The sequence below is a fragment of the Pleuronectes platessa genome, chromosome 4 (assembly GCF_947347685.1).
Source record: "Pleuronectes platessa chromosome 4, fPlePla1.1, whole genome shotgun sequence".
In the NCBI taxonomy this organism is placed as follows: Eukaryota; Metazoa; Chordata; class Actinopteri; order Pleuronectiformes; family Pleuronectidae; genus Pleuronectes; species Pleuronectes platessa.
The window spans coordinates 26,829,868-26,852,052 of NC_070629.1; the positions used below are offsets into that span (position 1 = coordinate 26,829,868).

The window sequence follows — 22,185 nt, forward strand, 5'->3', positions numbered from 1 at the left end:
ATTCGGGGGTTCAGTGATAATTCAATACTCGTCTCTATTACTGAGGAGAAACTGGTCAGAATAGCTCCAGTGGAAACAAAACCAAAGGCGGCTCATCGGGAGACACATCAGTAACATCCTGTTCCTTCTTCTGGCAGGGCTTCATTGGTCTGCATGGCATCATGGGAGAGCAGGGTCTGATTGGCCAGAGAGTGAGTATCCAATGGGTTTCTGTCAGTGAATTTTTATTCAATAATATTCAGAAGTAGACGAGTCACTTGCAACACAGAGTATAACCATAGTTTTTTATTAATTTGAACTAAGAGTGTTGCTATGTGCTTGATGCATGAATGTATTTGACGTGATAACCGTCCCTGTGTCGTGGAAACATGATTCAACCAGGGGCACTGGGAGAAGGGGTGCAGAGGGGAGTGGAGCACCCCCTACTTGCAAGGGGTGTAACTGCAAGGGAAACAGTATCGGGACTTATACCCGATGATGTAGAGTTCAAATTACAGCTGTAATCACGTGTGTGGCCCGATCGCTCTGCATTTAATATGAGGTCATAATAATATAAATCCTCTGTCAGCGCCCCCCAACTGTGACTGAGGGTCCAACGTCCCTGGTTGCATCCGTAATGTTTTTATAATTTGTCTATCAGGGAGAGCCAGGCATCGATGGGGAGGCTGGACCAAGTGGACCAGATGGAGCCAAGGCAAGTGCGACAATAAAATAAACTGTAAATGAGAATTAGAGACATGCATCATCAGCCACAGCAAATAGTAATCACATTGTCACTGATTTCAACATTAATGTTTTTCCTCCCTGTCCTGAAGCTGTTAGTCTGTGAACCCCATGAACTGGTGGTCTGTTTATTGCAGAGGCTCCTTCTCATTAGAGCTAGTTGCGTGTTGTTTGCCCCTTTGCACAGTTGGAGCTGCATTGTGTTGACGCTTAGTTGAAAACAGATAGAGCGGCTATTTTAAGAGCTCTACTGTCTGGGAAGGATTGTGACAGCACACACACACAAAAAGAAACAAAAGAAAGCACAAAAAGCAGATCTACTGGTCGGAGCCAAACTGCTGGAAGGACGGCCACAAACAGCCGGAGCCACAAGCAGCATTGGGTTTGGAAACGATGGTCCAATGTGAGCGAAGAGGACACAGGGGAGGACACAGGGGAGGACACAGGAGAGGACACAGGAGAGGACACAGGGGAGGACACGGGGGATTAGAACAGAGTCAACCTGAGTGTTCGTCTCGGTTCTGGACGCAGTGTTTTGTCTTAGTCAGGAGAGTCAACTTCTCAGAGGGGTTCTTGGCCTGAGTGCAGCTCCTGCTTGGAAAACACAGCCGCTCCGGATGGATAGATTTAACAGCTTTAACTGTGAAGTATTAGGAGAATGGATAATCATAGTTGTGTTAATTTGCAGTCTAGAACACATGGTGTGTCGATGGGATAATATTAAGTGTTTATCAAGGAGAACCAATTTTTTACAAAGTACTACAGAGCTTTAGGAAACAAAGAGAAACATTGTCTATAAACATATTTAACTTTTTCTGTCCGCATCCATTTCTTACACAAAATAACTCTTTGTGCCAGATTGGGATATATGTATCTTTTTGTATATTTCATATATACATATAAGTCTTGGCAACATGAATGGTGAAGTGATTCATGATGGTAGCATCTAAAAAACATGTCAAATCACTGTGATGTAGTTTAAAGTTACAGACTGTTGTGTACCTGTCTGAGCCGTCACTGTAGAAACTGCAGCTAACTCAGAAGACCTTAACATAGAGCTCACATCTGTCCTGTCCAGGCTTCGTGTCAGCGGTGGCCTTTGTACACTGGATTCAATTTAAGATGTTGTATAAAACGTGCAAAGCTTTTCAAAATCAAGCTCCTACACAGTTGTACACTGACCTTTTGCTCATAGACTTGTTCTGCTGTTCTCAGGGTGAAAAGGGGGAAGCTGGTCCGGAGGGGGCCACAGGTGAGTGGGGTGAAATTGGCCTGAAAGGAAAGGAAGGACCTCCCGGGCCCCCTGGACTGGTTGGTGTGAGGGTGAGTGTCTCATCAGCTGACTCAGAAATTCATTCAATTCCTGTGAATAGGCGGCTCCTTCTGTCCACTTACAGCCCACGTTCAATTTTCTTTCCAAGGGCCAGGAGGGGAAACCCGGCACACTCGGTGAAAGAGGAAAACCAGGACAAAAGGTTTGTCAGCTCACTTTGCTCGAGGCTAAAATGCACCTTTCCTTCTCGGATGCCTGTGAGTTTGTTCTCCTGTAGGAGGAGTTGAATAGTTCTCATATCTCGCTGTAAACGCTGCTCGTCAGGCAGACTTTTCGTATTAAATGTTTGAAATTGTCAAACAACACAAATAACACACACAGCTGTTCAGGGAAGCTCTGTAGATTCACTGCATACCTGCTCATTGACGGCCTCTTTCCAGGGGAGCAAGGGTCACCAAGGTCACCTGGGAGAGACCGGGCCAATCGGTGAGCACGGAGGAATGGGGTTTCCTGGACAGAAGGGAACAAGAGGCACTATCGGACCAGTGGTGAGTTCTCAACAGCGAATTGAAGCACTTGATTGGTTGGTTGGCGGATGTGGACTAAATATATGTGTATAATTTCCCAAGGGTGCACCGGGGAGAATGGGCCAACAAGGAAACCCGGGTTTATCAGGTTACGAGGTGAGCAGTTCATCTCAGTGGTGGAGTGATACGTCTCCTTGAAGGAAGTTATGAGGGAACCTCCAAAACTCTGCTGCTGTCAAATCCAAAATGTTGAAAACTGTGACCAAGGCCATTGAACTTGATCTATGAATCATCCTTTTTCTATTTCTATTTAATATAACTTCCTATTATTCATTATAAAGTAGATAATGTTTTGTGTATCCTCTGCTAAAGAATAAACCGTCATTTTTTGGGTGAACTGGAAAAACTAGTCTGATGCTACTGTACTGCTAGTTGGTGTTCAGGTTTGCTGTCTGTTCTAAAACTGGTGTATATGTTGTTAGTCTGACTTCTTGTGTTAGGACCTAATACTTACACATCTAATACTAAGGTAAAATCAAATTGTTAATTGACTGGATGTGAGTTACAGTGCAAGTTACGGTTCTAAAATATGATTCAGTTACTAACTCTGTTTCTTGTCACAGGGTCACATGGGACCACAGGGCCCACTGGGACCTCCTGGGCCGAAAGGTGAAAAGGTACATTCACAAACGTATTTGCTGTTCCTAATGGCTGTCTGCACTGGAGGAGCTCCAGGGGCCTGTAATGGCTGCATTATTTAACATGCAGCCCATTGCCTTTAACTACATGGTCAGTTTGTGTGATGCATGGAAACTTCAGCCGTGTCCCTAATTAGTGCTTCCTCTGTCCGTCCTGTTGTCCTTGCAGGATTCCTCAACTCCTCCCTAATTTGATCGATGATAAGAACTAGGACACATCCAATTAACTAAGCGCTGTCAAATGTATATAATTAGCCAAGCACCTGGACTCCCCTGCTCATTATTTTGGGGGATATTAGAACCATAATTTGTGTTTATTTGACAGGAGCAGCACACGATAGAACACACTGCAGCAGAGTTTAGCGAGACGCTAATTTGCATTTTTTGTAAGTCCCTGGGCAGAAGCCATCTGGACGCGGCTGTTTGTTGTATTCTCTTTGCCAATATCCTCAAAACGATGGCCGTGCCTGCTTTATAATTGAATCAATATCACGCTATTATACAGGTAATTACAAAATGTATGATTTTCAATTGAGAGCCAGGTAACCCTGACGCTGAACCACGCTGCAGATGAGAACAGATCCTATCACGGTTCTGTTAAATGCACCATTTCCCCATTGTCCCCTGTGTGAGTGTCAGTTTTGCTCGTCTCCTGGACATTGATAACCAGCGTCCTGCTCTCTGATGCCTCCCGGCCTTGGTTTAATCTGACACATGCACAACACATGACTAATAAAATCATACACACATTTGTGGCTTTTGGTTAATAAATTCCATCAAGACACTGGAACAGACACTGGCACCATTATGGGAAATGGGATCATTGCGGGTAATAGCACATGCAATGATTTGCTGTTCATGCAAAAAGAGAGTGGACGATTGTTATACTGCTTCAAACAAAGCATGCATTGATTTTGCACAGACCATTAGGTTTTTGGGGGGAAATGCCATTGATTGTGGTTGTTTGTGTGTCCCTGTGTTGCTTGTTCAGGGCGAACAGGGGGATGACAGCAAGGTAGAAGGTCCTGCAGGTCCCCAAGGTGACAGAGTGAGTTTCTCACATGGACGTGTTTGTGTTGTCTGTTAGCGGGGTTCTGGAAGGTTTCATTGATTTGTTTCTATATGAATCCAGGGTCCTCCTGGAGACCGAGGGGAGAGAGGAGAGCCAGGTGACACGGGACACATTGTAAGTGAAATAAGAACAATTATTGTTCCAATTGCATTTGTCTGCAGGTGGAGAGTCAATGATGTTTAAGTAATGTTCTATACACTGAACTGCAGAAATGTTCTTTTTCTAGGGTCAACTAGGCTTTGATGGAAAGAGAGGTGAAGCTGGTGCCACCGGGCTTCCTGTAAGTATCCAATTTATTTTTCTAGAATTGTAAAACTCAGTCAGACTGTCCAACAAAATCCAAATCAAACACTAATGATCGTTTCAGGGACATACTGGGCCAAAGGGAAGACCAGGGATGAAAGGATCCAAAGGTGATCAAGTAAGGACGTAAATAAAAGTGGCATGATTTTTGTTTATGGATGAGAAAACTCACTGCAGTGTTATTGGACTTTACTTTCTGTCATGCAACCATGTCATGAACTGTGCAACATGAACTCTTTACACTCCAGGGTAAGAAAGGAAAATCGGGGGCAACAGGCGCAGCTGGGACCAGAGGACCACCAGTGAGTTGGAGGCGTTGTACTCAGACGTAACTGTCTTGAGGAGGATTTGTGACATTGGACTAAATAAACTAAATCTGTTGTGACTTGAACTCACAGTCAAGCGATGTGTAACTATGAATACATATATATAAACACTTTTGATTGTCTGTCACAAGGGTCCAGTGGGTCCTCCTGGCCCACGGGGAGTGGTGGGCAGGGAGGGACTCGAGGGGCTGCCTGGAATAGACGGGCTGCCTGGTAGAGATGGAGGTAAAGGAGTCGAGGTGAGGACAGATCAGAGCACTTATTGTTTTGCTAAATTAAATGAATATCAGCTCTGATTATTGCTTTCTTTGTCGGAAGGGGGAGCAAGGAGAAGATGGAGAAGTGGGCTTACCTGGAAAACCTGGGCTGCAGGGGGAAAGTGGTGTGACCGGGCTTCCTGGAAGTCAAGGCTCCTTCGGACCAAAGGTGAGAGGGATGCAGGAGAAGATGCAACTTCTTAAGTTTTTACATTATTCACATAGAGTTTCATCTTAAATTATTGCACACGCGTTTTGTTTTTTTTCTCCAAAGATTACAAAGCAGATTTATTGACAGTATCGAGTGGATATTGTCAAAGCAGCATCACAGTGCCAGGGCAACATCATGCTGCTCTTATATTTGGAGCATTTTCTGATCTCTAATGCCAACGTCTGCACAGAGACTTTACACAGTGTCTCAAGTTAGTGTTGGTGCTGCAAAGGAGTTAGTGCTGCAAAGGAGCAATGAGTCGGCACAATCTTGATTTATATGGCCTCAACAATATCATATAAAATGTTCATATTCACGACTGTAACAAACACAGGGGCTTTATTTATTGGAGCTGTGGTAAGAGGCAGTTTTCACCTCACAGCCTGAGGGTGAGGGCATAACGTTGCATCATGTGTTGGTGATTTATGTGCATAAATAAACTGAATCTGGACATTTTATGTTTTCTACATCATTAGGGGCACATGATTAATGTAGGGTTCTAGGCCCAGGACTATATCCTGGTTCCACTCCTGGCTTTGTGCTTCCTAACTGGTCTGAATTAAATGCAGTGTCCGTTGATGGAAACCAGTGAAAGATTGTAAGCTTTTTATTGTGGTTTAGTTCAAACACTCAATACAAGTATTCACATCACAGGACTATAAACAATGCTAGAAAAAAATAAAGCAAGAATATAGCCATGTGCAGAAAAAGTCTGAAATGCAGCATCATCCTCATCATCAGCAGTAGAAGGCAAAAACATGGCCGCCTAAAAACAATATGCAAAACCATCCAAGGCACTACAGTGAACTATCTAAAAGCTTAATGCGTCACAATGTTGTGAGAAAAGAATCCACAATCAGAGAAATCTCATTCTCAAGCACATTGTCAAATTATTCCAGAATCCAAAGCCGTGATCTGCAGGAGGTTGTGTGACGAGATGTGAGGAATGTGCTTTCAGTGTGTTTGTGTGTTCTCCAGGGTGAGAGGGGTCTCCCAGGTCAAACTGGTCCATCTGGGAAAAGAGGCTCGATTGGTGGGATGGGACTTCCAGGAAAACAAGCAGACCTGGGACCTCGAGGGCAACCAGTGAGCACTGACTTGTGAAAGGAATTTACTGCAGCTCATTCCCCTGTCCAGTCCTTGTGCAGTGATGGAGGTTGTCATACTTTCCCTTCTCTGTGCATCAGGGGGATAACGGTGAACAAGGATTTCCAGGCGTGTTCGGTCTCTTTGGGCCAAAGGTACGATCCCATCAGGTTCCCCTCACAAAGTGATTACCTCACGTCAGTCAGAGCTTTAGAGCCACGAGCTGCAAGCTCTTAACCCCAAGGTCAGATATCTTTTAATGTCCGGGTTTAACTTTAGTTTAAGTACTTTTGTGTGAAGTTTAAATGCTTTAAATTGTCTGGAGGTACATGACATTAACTCAAAACGGTATGAAAGCTGTTAGGTATTCCGGTATTAATGTAACGTGCCGCAGGATAACATCTGCTGCACCATAACTCTGCTTCACTCACAGCGCTGCGGCTCTGTAGATTATTACCAGCTGAAGAAACAAAGCGGGCTTCACTCGAGTCCCACTCTCTATTCAAAACCCTGAGAGTGACGTTGGATATTTTCCCACAGTGGGAGTTGAACAGCAGTGGGAAGCAGATGAGCTTTAGTGTTCAGTGCTTAGTATATAAGTCTAGATTCAGGAGCAATGGGTTTAAGGTGAAGGCAGAAATAAAGGTCTTGGAGGGATTTCAGGGTTTCTGCTGCGGGTCATCTTAGCAAGTTTTAAATCCAATCATTCATCTGAATGTTGGATCTTTAAATTTAAACACTTTGATAGTTCTGAAAATGTATCATGACGTTAATGTAACTTTTATTGAATTTCATTAGCTACAAAATGAAATCAACATGGGTCTTCAAACCAACATGGACAAGAAAGAGGTCTTAACTTATCTTCATAATGTTTCTTCAAAGGCCTTAAAAGTACATTGTTAAACCCTGAAAGCATTGACCTCATTCTAAATAAAAAATAGAGATGAAGCCGTTTATGCTCGTTTGCTAAAAACAAAACTTTCCTCTCCCTCAGAACTACTTCATTTATCGAACAGAGGCCGTTGTTGCTTGTGGTACTATTATTGCAAACGCTTCAGTTCTACAGCGGCAGTTGCTGAGATTAAACTTGGAGCACATGTTCCATTAAGCAGTTGGTGAAGTGTTTCCATGCAAATATCACATCACAAAGACAACACATTTGTTTCTACCGTGGAGGTAACTGTTTTGTTTGCCCGGTTGCACAAAGACGAACGTATGGAGCCATAAACGATATGAAAACATCTGTGTGACGCCGTTGCACGCATTTGTGAACGAGCGCTTGGAAGCGTGTGTTTGGACGTATCGCTCCGGAGAGCAGGGGAACCTGAGTGGTAAGCCCCACCGGAGGGTAATAGACCGAGACTGTGGTTAGAGAAGCAAACACGACCCCAAGCGCGCCTCTTTTCTAAGCCTTGGATATACATCGAGGTCCGAGAGTTCCGTGTAACGTTAATTAGGCAAGTGAAATGAGAAATTAGGAGGTTTTATATTATGCTGCAGCTGTAAGTCAATTAAAGTTTATGAACAGAAAATCAGGAAGCACTTGGATTTGTGATTTTGAGCCAAACTCCTAAACATTTACAGGTTTCCAGTTTCACATATGTGAGGGTTTTTGGTATTTCCTGGTGAGATGTTTCACACAATAGACTCTGAAGTAAATAATCGTGACATGTTGTTTTTATTAATGATAGTAATATCAACTTGTTGCCTCAATAGACTTATTTAAAGTGGGATAAGTCCACAAACTCTTCAGAGATAAAAAAAAATGCATTTATTCTTGTGGGGAAACACTTTTTAGATTTTTCTTCGGCTGTTAGTTTGATTGACACCTGTCAAAATATTGCATACAAACAGCATACTATGATAGTATATGTCACATGTCGTCGGGTATTAATATGTCGGTAAGGGATTGGGAAATCATTTTTCTTTCACCAGCTAGTGACCATTTTTGGAACTGCAGCTTAAGACATTTCAGCAGCTTCAGTGTTTAACAATGGCAGCTGCCATTTGAAGAGAAATCTAGGCCAAAAAAATATCACTGGTTAGTTAATTCTGGTTTGAAATTTCACTGAATACATAATGGAAGTAAAGTCATGGTCTTGGTTGGGGCATGGATATCCTGTGATTGACAGCTAGTACCCGTCCAATGGGTGCAGGGTGCAGGTGTAGGTGGGCGTGACCTTAAGCTCTCAGTCAGGCTCACCCCATATGGTTTCTTCTGGTTTCAAAAAACCAAGATGGCCTCAGTGAAATGGCAACTCTCAAAAACCAATAGTTGACATCACTGGTTTAACCTTTGATTTACCATAACTTATCCATGAATGAAACAAACCCTTGTGTTTCCAGGGACCTCCGGGAGACACTGGCTCAGCAGGGATACAGGGCCCCAGAGGACCACGTGGTCTAAAGGTAAGATGAAGATGAACGGCCCTCAGGTGACATCTATCTCTGCTGCGTTTCAGCTGAACCCTCACAAACTGCAGAGCCGCCATGAAATATAAGCGCCGCTCCATCAGATGCTCCATCACATGTGTCCTCAGTCACTAACATGCCACTGCTTTCCAGGGTATGGAGGGAGCTCTGGGTCCCGTTGGCATCATTGGCCCCGGCGGCCATCCTGTATGTACCTCGTATTTCATCCTCTCTGCCGAGCTTTATGCGAGTTCCCTCTGCTTTTTCGGCAGTGATGGAGTGATCCTGTGTCTCCTTTCTCTCCATCAGGGACCCCAGGGTGACAAAGGAAGTCGGGGGGAGACGGTGCGTGCTGCTGTTTTTTGATGAATCCCTTTCTGTCTGTACTGTGAGCACAGGATAGGATACTTAGTATGGAGACGGCGCAGCGCTCGGCCCGCTTTGCCTTCAGCACTTTTCATTTCCTGTTGTACTCCACTGTTTGTTGTTACACTCGCAGTGACACTTAGATGCTGTGGATTCCTGTCAGGGTGATAAATGTTGGGTGCATGCTCATCTCCAGCGTTTTTTAAAGAGGTTGGTTGAGTGCTCGTACACGGGGCATAATTCACAAGCTCTAAAGCTGAAATGCCAACACACACACACGCGTGTGGGTTTGCTGTGCGGAAATAAGATTTCTGAGTGTAGGCTTGCAAAGATGCAAAAGTGCAATTCAATAGCAATGGAACACATGGTATTGAATCTGTAGCAGGAAGATGACATTGCGCTGTGCATGACAGAATAATATCACATCTGCTTTCAGACTCTTTCTTTTATTGTGGAATTGTTCGCTTCTGAATATTGATTTCATTTTTCTTTGGTTTCCATCAGGGGCTGCAGGGACCAAGGGTGAGTAGTTCCTCTTGCAGCTTAGTCACAGTTCCTCGCTCAGGCCTGTGGTCAAGTCAGGCTGAGAGCAACAGAATGAATCACTTGATCAGCTTCTCATCTTGTGAATTTTCAGGGGTCTTCGGGTCCTCGTGGGCCACCAGGACCACCGGTGAGTTCTTCATTATCCTTGGATTTCATTGTTGCTTATTTATTTGTTGGTCAGCAGGATTACTCAGAAACTGTTGAAAAGATTTCTCTTAAATTTCGAATTGGGGGGGGGGGGGCATGACGCAAGGAAGATGCCATTCAGTTTGGAACAGATCCGGAGAAAAGGGCAAATCCAGGAGAGTGTTAGCCTTCGTGGCGCTATGTGCTCTCCATGTACATTTCTAGTTTTGTTTATTTTTCCAGACCAAAAAAAGACAGATCTAGAGTCAGAATATGAAATAGAAAATGATCCTTTGTCTTTGTGCATCCTGAATCCAACTTTAAACTAAATTAGCTGCTTGTAAGATCAGGGACAGAATCTAAAACAGTTTTCTCCCTCTGTCCTCTAGGGTCTTCCCAGTTCTACCCTTTCACTTGTGAGTATGTTTCTCTTCATTACCACTTCAGGGTTTTTCTGACGGGGGAACGGAGACACGTAGAAATGATCTGTGCAGCTGTGGTTAACTTGTTGTCTCGCTGTCTTCTTCCTCGGTAGAGAAATGAGGCTCTTGGTGCCGCCTTTCAAGTCATCATCGATTCCCACACTGCTCTGAGGCAAGAGGTCAGTTTTAAAAGGGAAATAAAGCTCATTGCAAAGATTCATGTTTGACTGTTCTGTTCCAGAATATTATAACTCATTATGGCCCACGGAATCATTGCAAAAGAACAGAGATATACTTGCTTTCTAACCACCGTGACTAAACTGTAAATATATCTCCAGCCTCAGGAGGAACAAACTAATATGGTAAAAGAGAAAAGTGATAAGAAACATGTTTTTGATGCAGCCCTTTCAGAACATGGACCAGCCCATGTTGGACCAGGGCACAGAGATCTTCAAGACCCTGCAGCATCTGAGCACTCTGATCCAGAGTTTGAAGAACCCGCTGGGAACCCACGACAATCCTGCCCGAATCTGCCGAGACCTCTACAACTGTGAACACAGGATGTACGACGGTGAGGAGACGTTTCAAACCGCTCCATCACTCCGATGCATATATTCAATGTGTTTTGATTGATAAGAGCCATTTTCTCCTCCTCCTCCTCCTCCTCCTCCTCCTCCTCCTCCTGCCCGTCTTTGACAGGCACGTACTGGGTCGACCCAAACCTCGGCTGCACTGCCGACACCGTTGAGGTGACGTGCAACTTCACCGCTGGAGGACAAACCTGCCTGAAGCCAATCACAGTATCCAAGGTTTGCCTCTCGCAGATAAAACAGCCCATCAGATTTAAACACGTATCACTTAGACAGAGACGGGATCACTTCGGGAGAATTCTGTGCAGACAGAAGATGAATATTAAATCCACGAGTGCTCATGTCCTCGAGGATAACGCTTTCCTCATGCTGTCTTCGAATATCTCCAGAAGTAGAGAAGCCCAGAGTTTTAGATTGGCTGTGGGACTGTCTATGTAACGCCATCGATGTGATAAATAAAGGAGCACAGCGGCTCATTTTCTGGCTCCGTACGATAAACACCGGCTCTATTCGGACGGATAAATCCTTCAGTGGATCATAGGGAGTCAGATAGAATCTTTAGACTTGGCCGAGTCATCATCCAAACGACACACACACAGTTGGCGAGTGAACCTGTAGAATCTGAGGCTGTCTTCCATTCTTTCATTCCTTTGATTTGGAGTTATATCAAAAAGAATGATACCCTGATCTAATCCCTGTATTAACAGCAAATAAAATAATGCGGACAGACAATGACACTCAAAGACACAATCTGTGATCCAGATGCAGTTTATAACAGGATTGGAACCCGTCCTCAATTCCAAAATGTGAATGTGCTCAAGTTGACTAACACTTGACAAGAACTATATCCATTTAGTAATGTTTATATTATGAAAGCTTATGATCATCATATTAAAAACAGGCCTATTTGAACATACCTTAAAACAATGATACACTGGAGCTCACGATGAGACACTTAATTGAATCCCTAAATGGAATCATACACTAAATGAGTCAAAGAATTGGGACACACCTCTTAATCATCCCCTTCGGGTGCTTCAGTCGGTTGGACTCAGCCTCTTAGCTCCAGTGAAGGAAATATCTTACTGCTTCATCTTAACAAGATATTTTGGAAACTTCTATGCTTCCAACTTTGTGGGAGCAGTTTGGGGGGGAATGTCTTCTGTTCCAGCATGACTCTGCCCCAGTGCACAAAGTCATGGTTGGGTGAGTCTGGTGTGGGAGAACTTGACAAGGAGCCCTGACCTCAACCCCATCACACACCTGTGGGCTGAACTAGAACGGAGAGTGTGAGCCGGGTCCTCTCGTCCACCTTCAGCGTCTGACCTCACAAACACTCGTCTGGATGAATGGGCCCAAACTTTCCACAGACACACTTCAGAATCTTGTGGAAAGCCGAACCAGAAGAGTGGAAGCAGGGGAGCAAATCCACATCCATATTAAGAAGAAGAATAAGAAGTTTCTTTATTAGTCCTGCAGGGGGAAATCAATGCCTATGGATTAACAAGTGGATGTCATACAGGCTCCTGTAGGTGTCATGAGTAGTTTGTCCCATATAATAGCTTCGTCCATATAATGTATTTTAGTCTAGATTCTGCACAAACCTGAAAGGCCTGCACTCTAAATTCAATCCACACACACAATGGGCAGATTCTGACTTTAAATAATGAAACTCACATTCAGTAACTTCCCCTTGCCTCTCAGCTGGATATGGGAGTGGGTCGTATCCAGATGAACTTCATCCACCTCCTGAGCACAGAGGCCGTGCAGCACATCACCGTCCACTGCCTCAACACGGCGGTGTGGGCAGCAGGTCCCTCCCTGCAGCCTTCAACCAGGGCCGTGAGCTTCAAGGCCTGGACCGGAGAGAGGATTAGAGCCGGGGACCTCCTGGAGCCGCACATCCCCATCGATGACTGCTGGGTACGCACCATCACATGATCACCAAATCTACCAACCCTTTGAATGCTACTTTCACATTATCGCACCATGTGACACGATGCATCCTTCACTTTCAGATCAAAGATGGACGCTGGCATCAGACCCACTTCATCTTCCAGACCCAGGACCCAAACCTGCTCCCCATAGTGGATGTGCAGGATCTACCGACAGCAGAACCTGGCGCACGCTACCACCTCGAGGTCGGACCTGTGTGCTTCTTATAGGGCCCTGTGGAGCAGGTCAGGAATACTCCTTAAAGGAGGGACTGCGTGGGGGGGGCTACGCCTCCTTCAGACCTCCATCTTCTCTCTACCAAACATGCTCGGACTGCAGCCACAGGAGTCGGCACCGGAGAGAGAGGCAGCCGGTTGGAAATGCAGAGTTAAGACTCGAGGCACTGATCAGTCTATGGAAAACAATAATAAGCTTCTTGTTCAGAGACTTGAAAGTAATATCTGTACAGAAATAAGGAACGGTTACATCTGCAAATACGATAATTCTTATTTTTAATATGAAGATATTATTTATACATGTATATGTACTGTATATTGTAATATAACGTGCAATAGTTATGGTTTTCCGCAGCCTCTGGGCGTATACAGCATCCACTCACTCATTCAGGTAAACGGTGTGCCGCACACACACACACACACACACAGGCACATGCTGCCACATGTCGTTTTGAGCCTTCACTAGCTGTCCAGTGCTGACAGAGCTTTTCACACAAACAGCTGCTGGGTGGGGCTCTCCGTGTTTAGGTGGGGCCGTGGTTTCCACAGTGTGTCAAGACGCTACCTCGTACCGCACCTCGCGTCCCACGGTGAACAAGTGGGACGAGGCGGAGGTGAAACCTGGTGCTGCAACGGTCCACACACCTACGATAACCCCCCCCCCCCCCCCCCCCTCCGTCAGCTCCCAGCGAAGCAAAGTCTGTGCTTCACGACTAAAAGGGAAGATTGTAAAACACACACACTCACATTACAAAGTCATTAAATTATGTTTTCATGGTATTCTTACATTTTCAGTTCTTTTTGTTACGAGTCTGACACTTTGAATACAGTTGTTTTCTAATTGTTAAAATGTAAATGTACAACTATGCAACTTGTATTATCCACAGGGGGAGTCTATTTAAATCCTGATTCAAATCCATCCAGATATCAAGGCCGGGTTTTGAAGCACATCTTCAGTCATTTGGAGCTTTAAAGATTCTTCAGTCTTTGCTTTTGTCAAAGTCACAGTCCTGGACAATCAGCAGCTTAATTTAATTAACTGTCGGTTCATTTGTGCAGCAGTTGTCGCTCGTCTCAAATGTCTATGTCACACTCAGAGGATTTCTCACAATACACAACAATAAACTACCACAATTCATGAGCTCACAGGTCTGTACAGACATTTTATGCCGTGTGAATGAAGTCTAATGAAAAAGGTAATTTAATAAATGTTCTGAAACCTTTGTTGAGAAGCAGCTTGAAGTTTTTCTCTCTCTCTCTCTCTCATCGTTGAACATTTCATAGCGAAAAAGCAAAAGCGAGATAACAAAATGCATTTAAACTGCCTGTTTGGAAAAGTACATTTTTTCCCTCCTTCTGTTCACTTCACACCTGGAACTGTCAACGTCCTGACAGCTTGTGCCGTTGTAAACACAGAGAAAAATGGAGTCCTTGAAGTTATGCCTCGTTGTTTGTTTCCCTCTCCGCAACATTTCTCCTCGGTTTAATTTTAGTGGCAATGCGGCGAATTCTGTCAACCACAGTGTCGATGGATACAGAGACTCAGAGACTGTGAGAGTTTGAAAGTTTTATATTAGCAGAACCGCTCTATGTTAAAATACACAGCCTCATCTCGGGCACATGGCGTGGCGACCGCCGTCCACAGGCAGGTTGACTCCGGTGATGAAGCTGGAAGCGTCGGACGCCAGGAAGGCGATGCTCTGGGCCACTTCCTCCACCTCGCCTGGCCGACCCAGGGCGTGGGTCTGTTTGCACTTGGCGAGAAACTGGCGGCAAAATAAGACATATTTAGCATTTCTCATTTTAGAGTTATTTGCTTCTAGACAGAAGAGGAAAAAGAAACAGATCCCAACCCGCTAGTGTCGCGTTACCTGAGCATACTGCTCCTCATCCAGTCCTGCTCTCTTGTGGACATCTGTGATGATCACACCTGGGCTGAGGAGATAAAAACATAGATAGACCTTTAGCCTTTAGCCTCACAAGGCCAAAGCACTGGACGCTGAGGTGCACCACTGAAGCTGTGTCCCTTACATCTGCTGGTGGCTGCTATCGACTGCTAACATCTACTGGTAGTTGGTAACTTAAATTGTGCAGAAGAACTTAAGAGGGGTTATTCAACATCTTGTGCTATATTCTAAATAAATAAAAAATAAATAGTACAACAGAACTGCTCAATTTCAACAGAGAAAACAGATTTTGAAATCTGCATCACAGATAGCATGTGAGCAATGACTGAAAGCTAAGGAGGAAGAAAATATTGAATATTAAAAATGTCCACTTACCACACAGAGTTCACTCGGACTTGCTTTGAAGCCAGCTCTGAAATAAAAAGCAGTCTTGTGATTTCCTGTGAACCTTTTGAACATGAACTCGAACAGTGATGAACACAAAAAGCTTAGGTGGCTCACCCAGTGCTATACAACGTGTGAACTGGTCAATGGCCGACTTGGACATGCAGTAGGCCAACACACCAGGGAACTGCAGGGGGACACACACATGTCACAGGTCTCAAAGAGGCTTGATGGTAGATAAAGAGCAAGTGGAGGGTGATGTTGGAACCCTCTGGTCCAGCTGCTCTACACTCACTGATCTCTGTCCATTGACGCTGGACACGTTGACGATGGAGCCTTTGGTCTTTATCAGGTGTGGGACACACAGTTGAGTCAGATGGTAGACAGATCTGAAAATGAGACAGAGCATAGGGGAGGTTTAAAATGTGAAAATCAAATCATATTAAATATTAGTTTTTGTCTTCTTGTAACTTTCAAGGACAATTATATCCTAGCATTTTTTATTGGACTCACCAGTGTGATTACAAACTCTATAAAGCTGGACAATGCGTCTCTACTTCCTGTTGTTGTCCAGATGTGAAGCCAAATTATCACAGATAAGTTGGCTGCCATGTCGCTCTCAACTGTCAATCATAAAATTTCATCCCCGTTATAAAAGTTATTAAAACCAAACTCACTGAGAGAAATGTCAATACATATATAAGTGTGATAAGAACGACCTAAAATGACAGAAAACATTTATATGACATGTACTTTATTTTGGTCCATGTCTCCATGCTAACATGGAGGAGGCAGGGTTTATGACCTATACTGCAGCCGGCCACCAGATGGCAATCAAGATACTTTGATTTTACTTTAAGGAAACAGTCATGTGAACCATTTGTTTGTATGACAACAGCACTATTGCAGCTCCACATCTATACAAGTACATTTGAATGAGGTGAATGCTGCCATTGGCCTAATGTTTCTGTGTATTTATATGATGTATGTGTGTATATTTGAAAAAAACTTGTATATGGGTAGTAGTCTAACTTTGTTTTATCATTTTATGTATATTTATGGACCTTTTGTCTTTATTTCTGCTGGAGCCAGGGCAGGACTGAAGTGAGAGAGTCGGGGGATGATGTGAACCGGCTGCTCGAGGCGCATGAGCCCATTTGGTATCAAACCAAACCACTATCACACTTTCAGTCGCGCCCCTGCACAGCTTCATGCACATACGTACTGTGTAGAGGATCCACCCTCATGGATCACACGTCATTCACACACTGTCAGAGTGTGAAAAGTGTAGCATATAGTAACACTGTATGAATGTGTGTGTGAATGAGGCTTGTGGTGTAAAGTGCTTTGAATGAGCGTTGAAGAAATGTGCCACATAAATGCAATTCACTTGCTCCGCTCACAGGCCACCGTACTCTCAGGTTGTCATGTCCCTGAAATCCCACCTGACGTTGATGTTCATGACGCGGTCGTACTGGGCCAGGTCCGAGGTCTCGATGCCGCCCATGGCCAGGATACCGGCGCTGTTCACCAGGACGTCCAGGCGGCCGAAGTGAGCGATGGTCTGCTCCACCGTCTTCTTCACCGTCTCCTCGTCCGTCAGGTCTCCGGGAACGAGCAGAGGCTGCACAGCAAAGAGCCGCCAAATCATTCATGAGGTGGTCATTTATTTATAACATTTATTCATGCAGATACTGAACTACTCACTGTGTGTTTGTTTGGTTTGAAATGTTATTGTATGTTTAATAAACTTAATGTACAGAGCACTTTTTGGTTGAAGAGCGTTTTAGGAAGGGACTTAAAAGACAGCGCTGCCTCTGTGAGCCTAATTTCCTCTGGCAGCTCATTCCAGAGCTTCAGGGCCTCAAGCCTGTGTCCCTTTTAATTTTTTAGCCTGGACTCTGGAACAGTGAGGAGGTTTCTGCCCCGAGGATCTCAACCACACTGACTTTCACATGGGATCAGAAAGTCTAACATACGCTTAGGAGCCAGACCAGGGAGAGGCCTTGAAGATAAATCAATAATATCTCACAAATCAACCCTAAAACAAACAGGGAGACACTGTGACGTGGCTGAAACGTGTGAAACACGATTGAGCCTCTTAACTCCACTTAGAAGACGAGCAGCTGAGTTTTTAACAGTTTACCATTTAAAGACAAGGAATAAAGAACACCTCAGGGAACCAGTGCAATGAGGCTGTGCTCATACTTTCTGGATCTTGTAAGAACCTTTGCTGGAAGGTTGAAGGTGGAACAGGAGCCAACGAACAATATCTACACTACTAGCAACAGTAGTGTAGATATATTACTTCTGCCAAGGAGGTTGTGTTTTCATATTTTTGTTTGTTAGCATAGTTCAACAAAAACTACTCAACCGATTTCCATTATATCTTGGGGAGGAATCGACCTAAGGAAGAACTTTCCCTTTCTTTCAATGTTTATGCTTTTTTCAACATTTTGTTGATTGCTCAAAGAATGTTTTGATCTTGATAAAAGAAGAAAATGAAATCAGACGTGTTAAGGGGACAGATATTTATGAGTGTGTGCAATTTGGTGCAGATCCAAACTCCATTCAAATAATGGATAAACTGTAACAATGTATTTCTTCTGCTGCACCAAGAACTACATTAAACATAACCTGGACTCAAACTGATTCAACATGTGGGTTCTATAGTCAAATATTGAGCCTCGTGCATGAACGTCACGTCAGATTCAACAAAGGCTTCTATCTTAAGAAAAGTGTGTAAATGAAGTGCGATCCTGATGAGCATGTGCGTATTTGAGTGAGTGTGAACTAGGATAATAATTAGCATAATTATCAGAGGCTACACTTCCTGTGCAGAAGAGTTCATCTGAGAAAATAATTGGAGTAACAGCAGACTGATTTAAGGTGAGTCCTTCGACTTAAGAAATCTTAAAACACTTGGAAATTGGTAAAAGCAACAAGTTCTTTACGTCCCTGCTGCACAACTTCAGAATAAATCTCTGCACACGACATTTAAATACACTTACATCTGCTGCACCATGATTTGACCGGCTGTGCTAGTCTAATACACAACTTTGTATACCTTCAGTTATCTATCTTTAAATGTGTGTTTATATTTGACTTCAGTACTTGTGTCTTTCATTCACCTTACACTTGGATTAGTATTTGTATTGTCAATATCTCCAGCAACACATCCTTCTTTACAGTGACAGCTCTGTATTAGTTCTAGTTGCTCAACTTTCATCTCACTGCACTTCTACTGGACTCATTTTTACCTTTTATTATTATTATGCTATGTATATAGTGTGTACATGGTCTGTGTGTGTTATAAAGTGTGTGTATGTGAGTGTGTACCTGAGCTGCTCCACAGTCGACGCACTGCTGAGCCACCTTCTCCAGGTTCTCCACGTCTCGTCCGTTCAGAGCCAGCAAAGCTCCGAGTTTAGCGAACAGGAGACTCGTCCCTGCCCCGATGCCCGAGCTGGCCCCGGTCACCAGAGTGACTTTCCCCTTCAGAGAGGAGACCTGCCACACACACACACAGACACACACAGAAACACAAACACACACAGACACAGCAGCTTTAACGAGGAGCGGTTTATCCTAATGACACAACGGCCATTGAACAGGAAACAGTGAACTTACTTTAGAAGCATTGTCTGAGGCCATTTCTCTGAGGACTCAGTGTGTTGTCTGTTATATAAACTGTCTGTGGCGTCTACATGAACCCGTGAGACATGCTTTGTCCACTAATGATGACGTCACGCGACGAGCCAGGCCCTCCGTATGTAGTTTATAGTGACACCTCCAACACCATGGATATGTAGTCATAGGCTTCAGACCACTACATGTTTATAATCATAATAAATAATAGTGATTATTTATTATAATTTATAAACCTCATGGTGATAAAATTAAACTCTAACATACAAAGCTCACTTGATAGCATAAATTATATAAATAATGAGTCACAGAAAAGTGAAAAGTTTAATTACCCATTGATCAATAAAATTATGTTAATAAATAAATGCAAATATAATATTTAACATAATGGAAGTGTATTTGTATTTTTACATAAGAAAATGTCTGATAGAGATGAGGGGAGCACATATACTATATACATAAATATGGCTTTATTTGAAAACTGCAACTGGCCCATCCAGTCAGTCAATGTTACCAGTTGTTTTATCCTTTTACTTGTCTCTTTTCTAAGTGCTAGTTAAAAAAACACTAAGGAATTAAGAACGTGACCACATGTAAACAAGTAAGTACAAAAGCTTTATTTGTAAACAAATTTACAATTAAAAGAAACAGCAGTGTCATATAGACTTCTTTCTATGGTGTAAATGTTTGTGAAAACATGGAAATGAACAGGTTAAGACACTGCAACACTTTGTTTATTGTAAAATATGTGAGTTCATGATCTGTTCAAAGCCAGTCAGTGTGTTGAAGTCCAGGTTGGTTATCCAGCGAAGGGGTTGGCGTGAATGGTCACATCCTTTATCCGCGTTTCAGTCAGCGGTCGAAACGTCTTTTCATTGACGGGCAGTTTCTCCAGCTCGTCCAGCGTCTCCAGGCCGTCGATAATCCTGCGTGTGGAAGACAGTGAGAGGTCAGGTGATCTGAACTGAACCGAGGTCATGCAGAGACATGCAGGGTCGGTGGATTCCCTTCAATTTATGATGCATTATATAAATTAAGTTTGATCAATAACTGACAGCATTTATGGATTACTCTCATTTACATTGCCACTACTAATTTGATGACACAACATAATTAATTTATACAGGTTACATACTTTCCAAAGACCGTGTACTTCATGTCCAGATGTGGCTGTTTGGCGTATGTGAAGAAAAACTGGGATCCATTCGTGTTGGGGCCATTATTCGCCATCGAGACCACCCCTCTCACATTATGCTGAAATGAGACAAAATTAAAAAACACCAGAGTTACGACATTGAACTCTAACACCTGAGTGAAAAACAATGATTAATAAAAACCAGCCAACTCACCTTTAAGTGCTCACTGTACTCGTCTTCAAATTTGCGACCCCATATACTTGTTCCTCCTTTACCCGTTCCTGCAAAATAGAGTCGGAAGATAAATAAAAATAATAAATGTTAGTGAGAAATGTGAACCCTGACCTTTCAGGTATTGATCAGATCTGAGAGCTGTGACGAACCTGTGGGATCTCCAGTCTGAACCATGAAGCCTTTGATATTTCTGTGAAAGACGCAACCCCTGTAGAAGCCACCGGCGCACAAAGCAAGGAAGTTCTGTAAAATAAAAATAAAAAGGGACATGCGATTAAATATGATGACTTCATTGAGGAAAATACAAGAACCTGACTGATATGGGCTGATGCCTTTATCGGGGATTATTACAAAATTGTATACTGAAATATCTGTCAATAAAAAAACATTAGAGAGATGGATACTTTATTAATCCTGAGGACAATTTAAAAGAAGAACAACTTTTCCCTGAACCAGATGATTTCTTCATAAACCCCATATGACACAGAAATATACCGTAGGCTAGATATTTGACAGTTTATTCATAAATTTGTATAACTAAAAAGAAAACATGAATACAACCACATATATTGAACTTGAATCAAAATACAATATTAACATGAATACATTTATTTTTTCTGTATTGTTTATTTGGAACAAAAACTATTTCAGATGAATGGGTTTCCATCCATATGGTGGTGAATCATATCCAAACACGTCAACCACAGTGTAAAGACATTCACACAGTTTTACATAATTAACTCTTAATATTAAAACTCAGTCAACTCATAAGTTTAGTTGTAAATCCTGAAGCACGAGTCCATTTCTAACATGCATGTGAATTCAAACCTGCCTCAGAGTTATTGTGTAAACAGTGGAAGTTACTGTGAAGTGTGAATCGAACCCAGAGTCACTCACCTCACAAGCTCTCGGTGTTCGCTCACAGAACAGCTCGATCTTCACTTCTCCCAGGTCCGTGTGCAGAGTAACAGCCTGAGAAGCAGAAGTAAACACAATGAAATGCGTGACACTGGTGGTGATGCTAGCTGTGTAGCCTGTTAGCCTGTAGCCCATGTAGCCAAACTAAGCTAATAACATGTTAAACAAGCGTATTGAGCTAAATGTATCTTAGCTACGTTAACTGAGATGCATACAAAACACGAGTCAATCAATTTTTCAGCTGTTTTGTTGAATTTACATTGAAAAAAGTCGGATGTAAATTCCTACAATGAAATTTACCATTTCAAACGCTGCGTCTTCGACCGTGTGTCGGGGAAATGTGTCCGACTACGCGAAGCTACCCGGCGTAGAATGGTTCCGCTTGATTTGACTGTTATTTTAACCCTTTGTTACACAAGCTTTGCAAACATGATCCGTATTAATATCCAGTGTTGTTTAATGCACCAAAGGCTCCTTTGACGACATGATGTTATCAAACTAGCCTTCTCCATTTAGAATAGATCTTTAAATGTTATCATAGTAGTAAAAAACTTAAACTGGACATGCAGTGTGGTTATTACTTTATGATGTTGTGAAGACGTGAACAAATACACCTAAAATAAACATCTGGGCCCTTAAACCCCCCCAAATCCTTCCCATTCCCTTCAAAGCATTCTAGATTGGATTATTCCAGATTTTCTTTGGGTTCATTTGATTACCATAAACCCATATCTGACATAAAAGTGGATTAGACACATTTGAGGCCAACCTTACAACCTGTAAGTACAAAAATGGGATGTAGTGCAAGGCCCTTAGCATGTCGTACAAATAACAAAACCTTAACAGCAA

General features: G+C 43.1%; 3 protein-coding genes across 4 annotated transcripts in view; 1 reads left to right on the top strand and 2 right to left on the bottom strand.

Annotated features, from left to right (window-relative positions):
• col27a1b (collagen, type XXVII, alpha 1b) overlaps positions 1-13,780 on the top strand; it is a 61,802-nt gene extending 48,022 nt beyond the window's left edge. The window contains exons 35-61 of one of the 2 annotated variants that reach the window (XM_053420180.1): positions 138-191; positions 641-694; positions 1,939-2,046; positions 2,145-2,198; positions 2,437-2,544; positions 2,626-2,679; positions 3,147-3,200; positions 4,213-4,269; positions 4,354-4,407; positions 4,520-4,573; positions 4,661-4,714; positions 4,845-4,898; positions 5,054-5,161; positions 5,241-5,348; positions 6,369-6,476; positions 6,578-6,631; positions 8,823-8,885; positions 9,042-9,095; positions 9,198-9,233; positions 9,759-9,776; positions 9,892-9,927; positions 10,316-10,342; positions 10,462-10,527; positions 10,751-10,919; positions 11,048-11,157; positions 12,643-12,861; positions 12,957-13,780. In XM_053420180.1, coding sequence (XP_053276155.1) covers positions 138-191; positions 641-694; positions 1,939-2,046; positions 2,145-2,198; positions 2,437-2,544; positions 2,626-2,679; positions 3,147-3,200; positions 4,213-4,269; positions 4,354-4,407; positions 4,520-4,573; positions 4,661-4,714; positions 4,845-4,898; positions 5,054-5,161; positions 5,241-5,348; positions 6,369-6,476; positions 6,578-6,631; positions 8,823-8,885; positions 9,042-9,095; positions 9,198-9,233; positions 9,759-9,776; positions 9,892-9,927; positions 10,316-10,342; positions 10,462-10,527; positions 10,751-10,919; positions 11,048-11,157; positions 12,643-12,861; positions 12,957-13,103 — 2,082 coding nt within the window. In that variant the 3' untranslated portion in view covers positions 13,104-13,780. Of the gene's footprint in view, positions 1-137; positions 192-640; positions 695-1,938; positions 2,047-2,144; positions 2,199-2,436; positions 2,545-2,625; positions 2,680-3,146; positions 3,201-4,212; positions 4,270-4,353; positions 4,408-4,519; positions 4,574-4,660; positions 4,715-4,844; positions 4,899-5,053; positions 5,162-5,240; positions 5,349-6,368; positions 6,477-6,577; positions 6,632-8,822; positions 8,886-9,041; positions 9,096-9,160; positions 9,234-9,758; positions 9,777-9,891; positions 9,928-10,315; positions 10,343-10,461; positions 10,528-10,750; positions 10,920-11,047; positions 11,158-12,642; positions 12,862-12,956 lie in introns of those variants that run through there. The other variant, XR_008338274.1, reaches the window with a different exon arrangement.
• A 472-nt stretch (positions 13,781-14,252) lies between these two features.
• Positions 14,253-19,145, bottom strand: zgc:101858 (uncharacterized protein LOC449555 homolog). The gene is made up of 8 exons (XM_053420181.1): positions 19,031-19,145; positions 18,740-18,910; positions 16,846-17,024; positions 15,696-15,789; positions 15,518-15,587; positions 15,392-15,428; positions 14,981-15,044; positions 14,253-14,875 (listed from the first exon to the last, which is right to left on the bottom strand). The coding sequence occupies exons 1-8, from the start codon at positions 19,052-19,054 to the stop codon at positions 14,717-14,719; spliced, it is 798 nt and encodes a 265-aa protein (XP_053276156.1). The 5' UTR covers positions 19,055-19,145; the 3' UTR covers positions 14,253-14,716.
• A 497-nt stretch (positions 19,146-19,642) lies between these two features.
• On the bottom strand, positions 19,643-21,708 carry ppil3 (peptidylprolyl isomerase (cyclophilin)-like 3). The gene is made up of 6 exons (XM_053420182.1): positions 21,637-21,708; positions 21,316-21,390; positions 20,568-20,661; positions 20,398-20,465; positions 20,184-20,302; positions 19,643-19,974 (listed from the first exon to the last, which is right to left on the bottom strand). Exons 1-6 carry the CDS (start codon positions 21,637-21,639, stop codon positions 19,848-19,850), a joined length of 486 nt encoding a protein of 161 aa, XP_053276157.1. The 5' UTR covers positions 21,640-21,708; the 3' UTR covers positions 19,643-19,847.
• Positions 21,709-22,185: the final 477 nt, after the last annotated feature.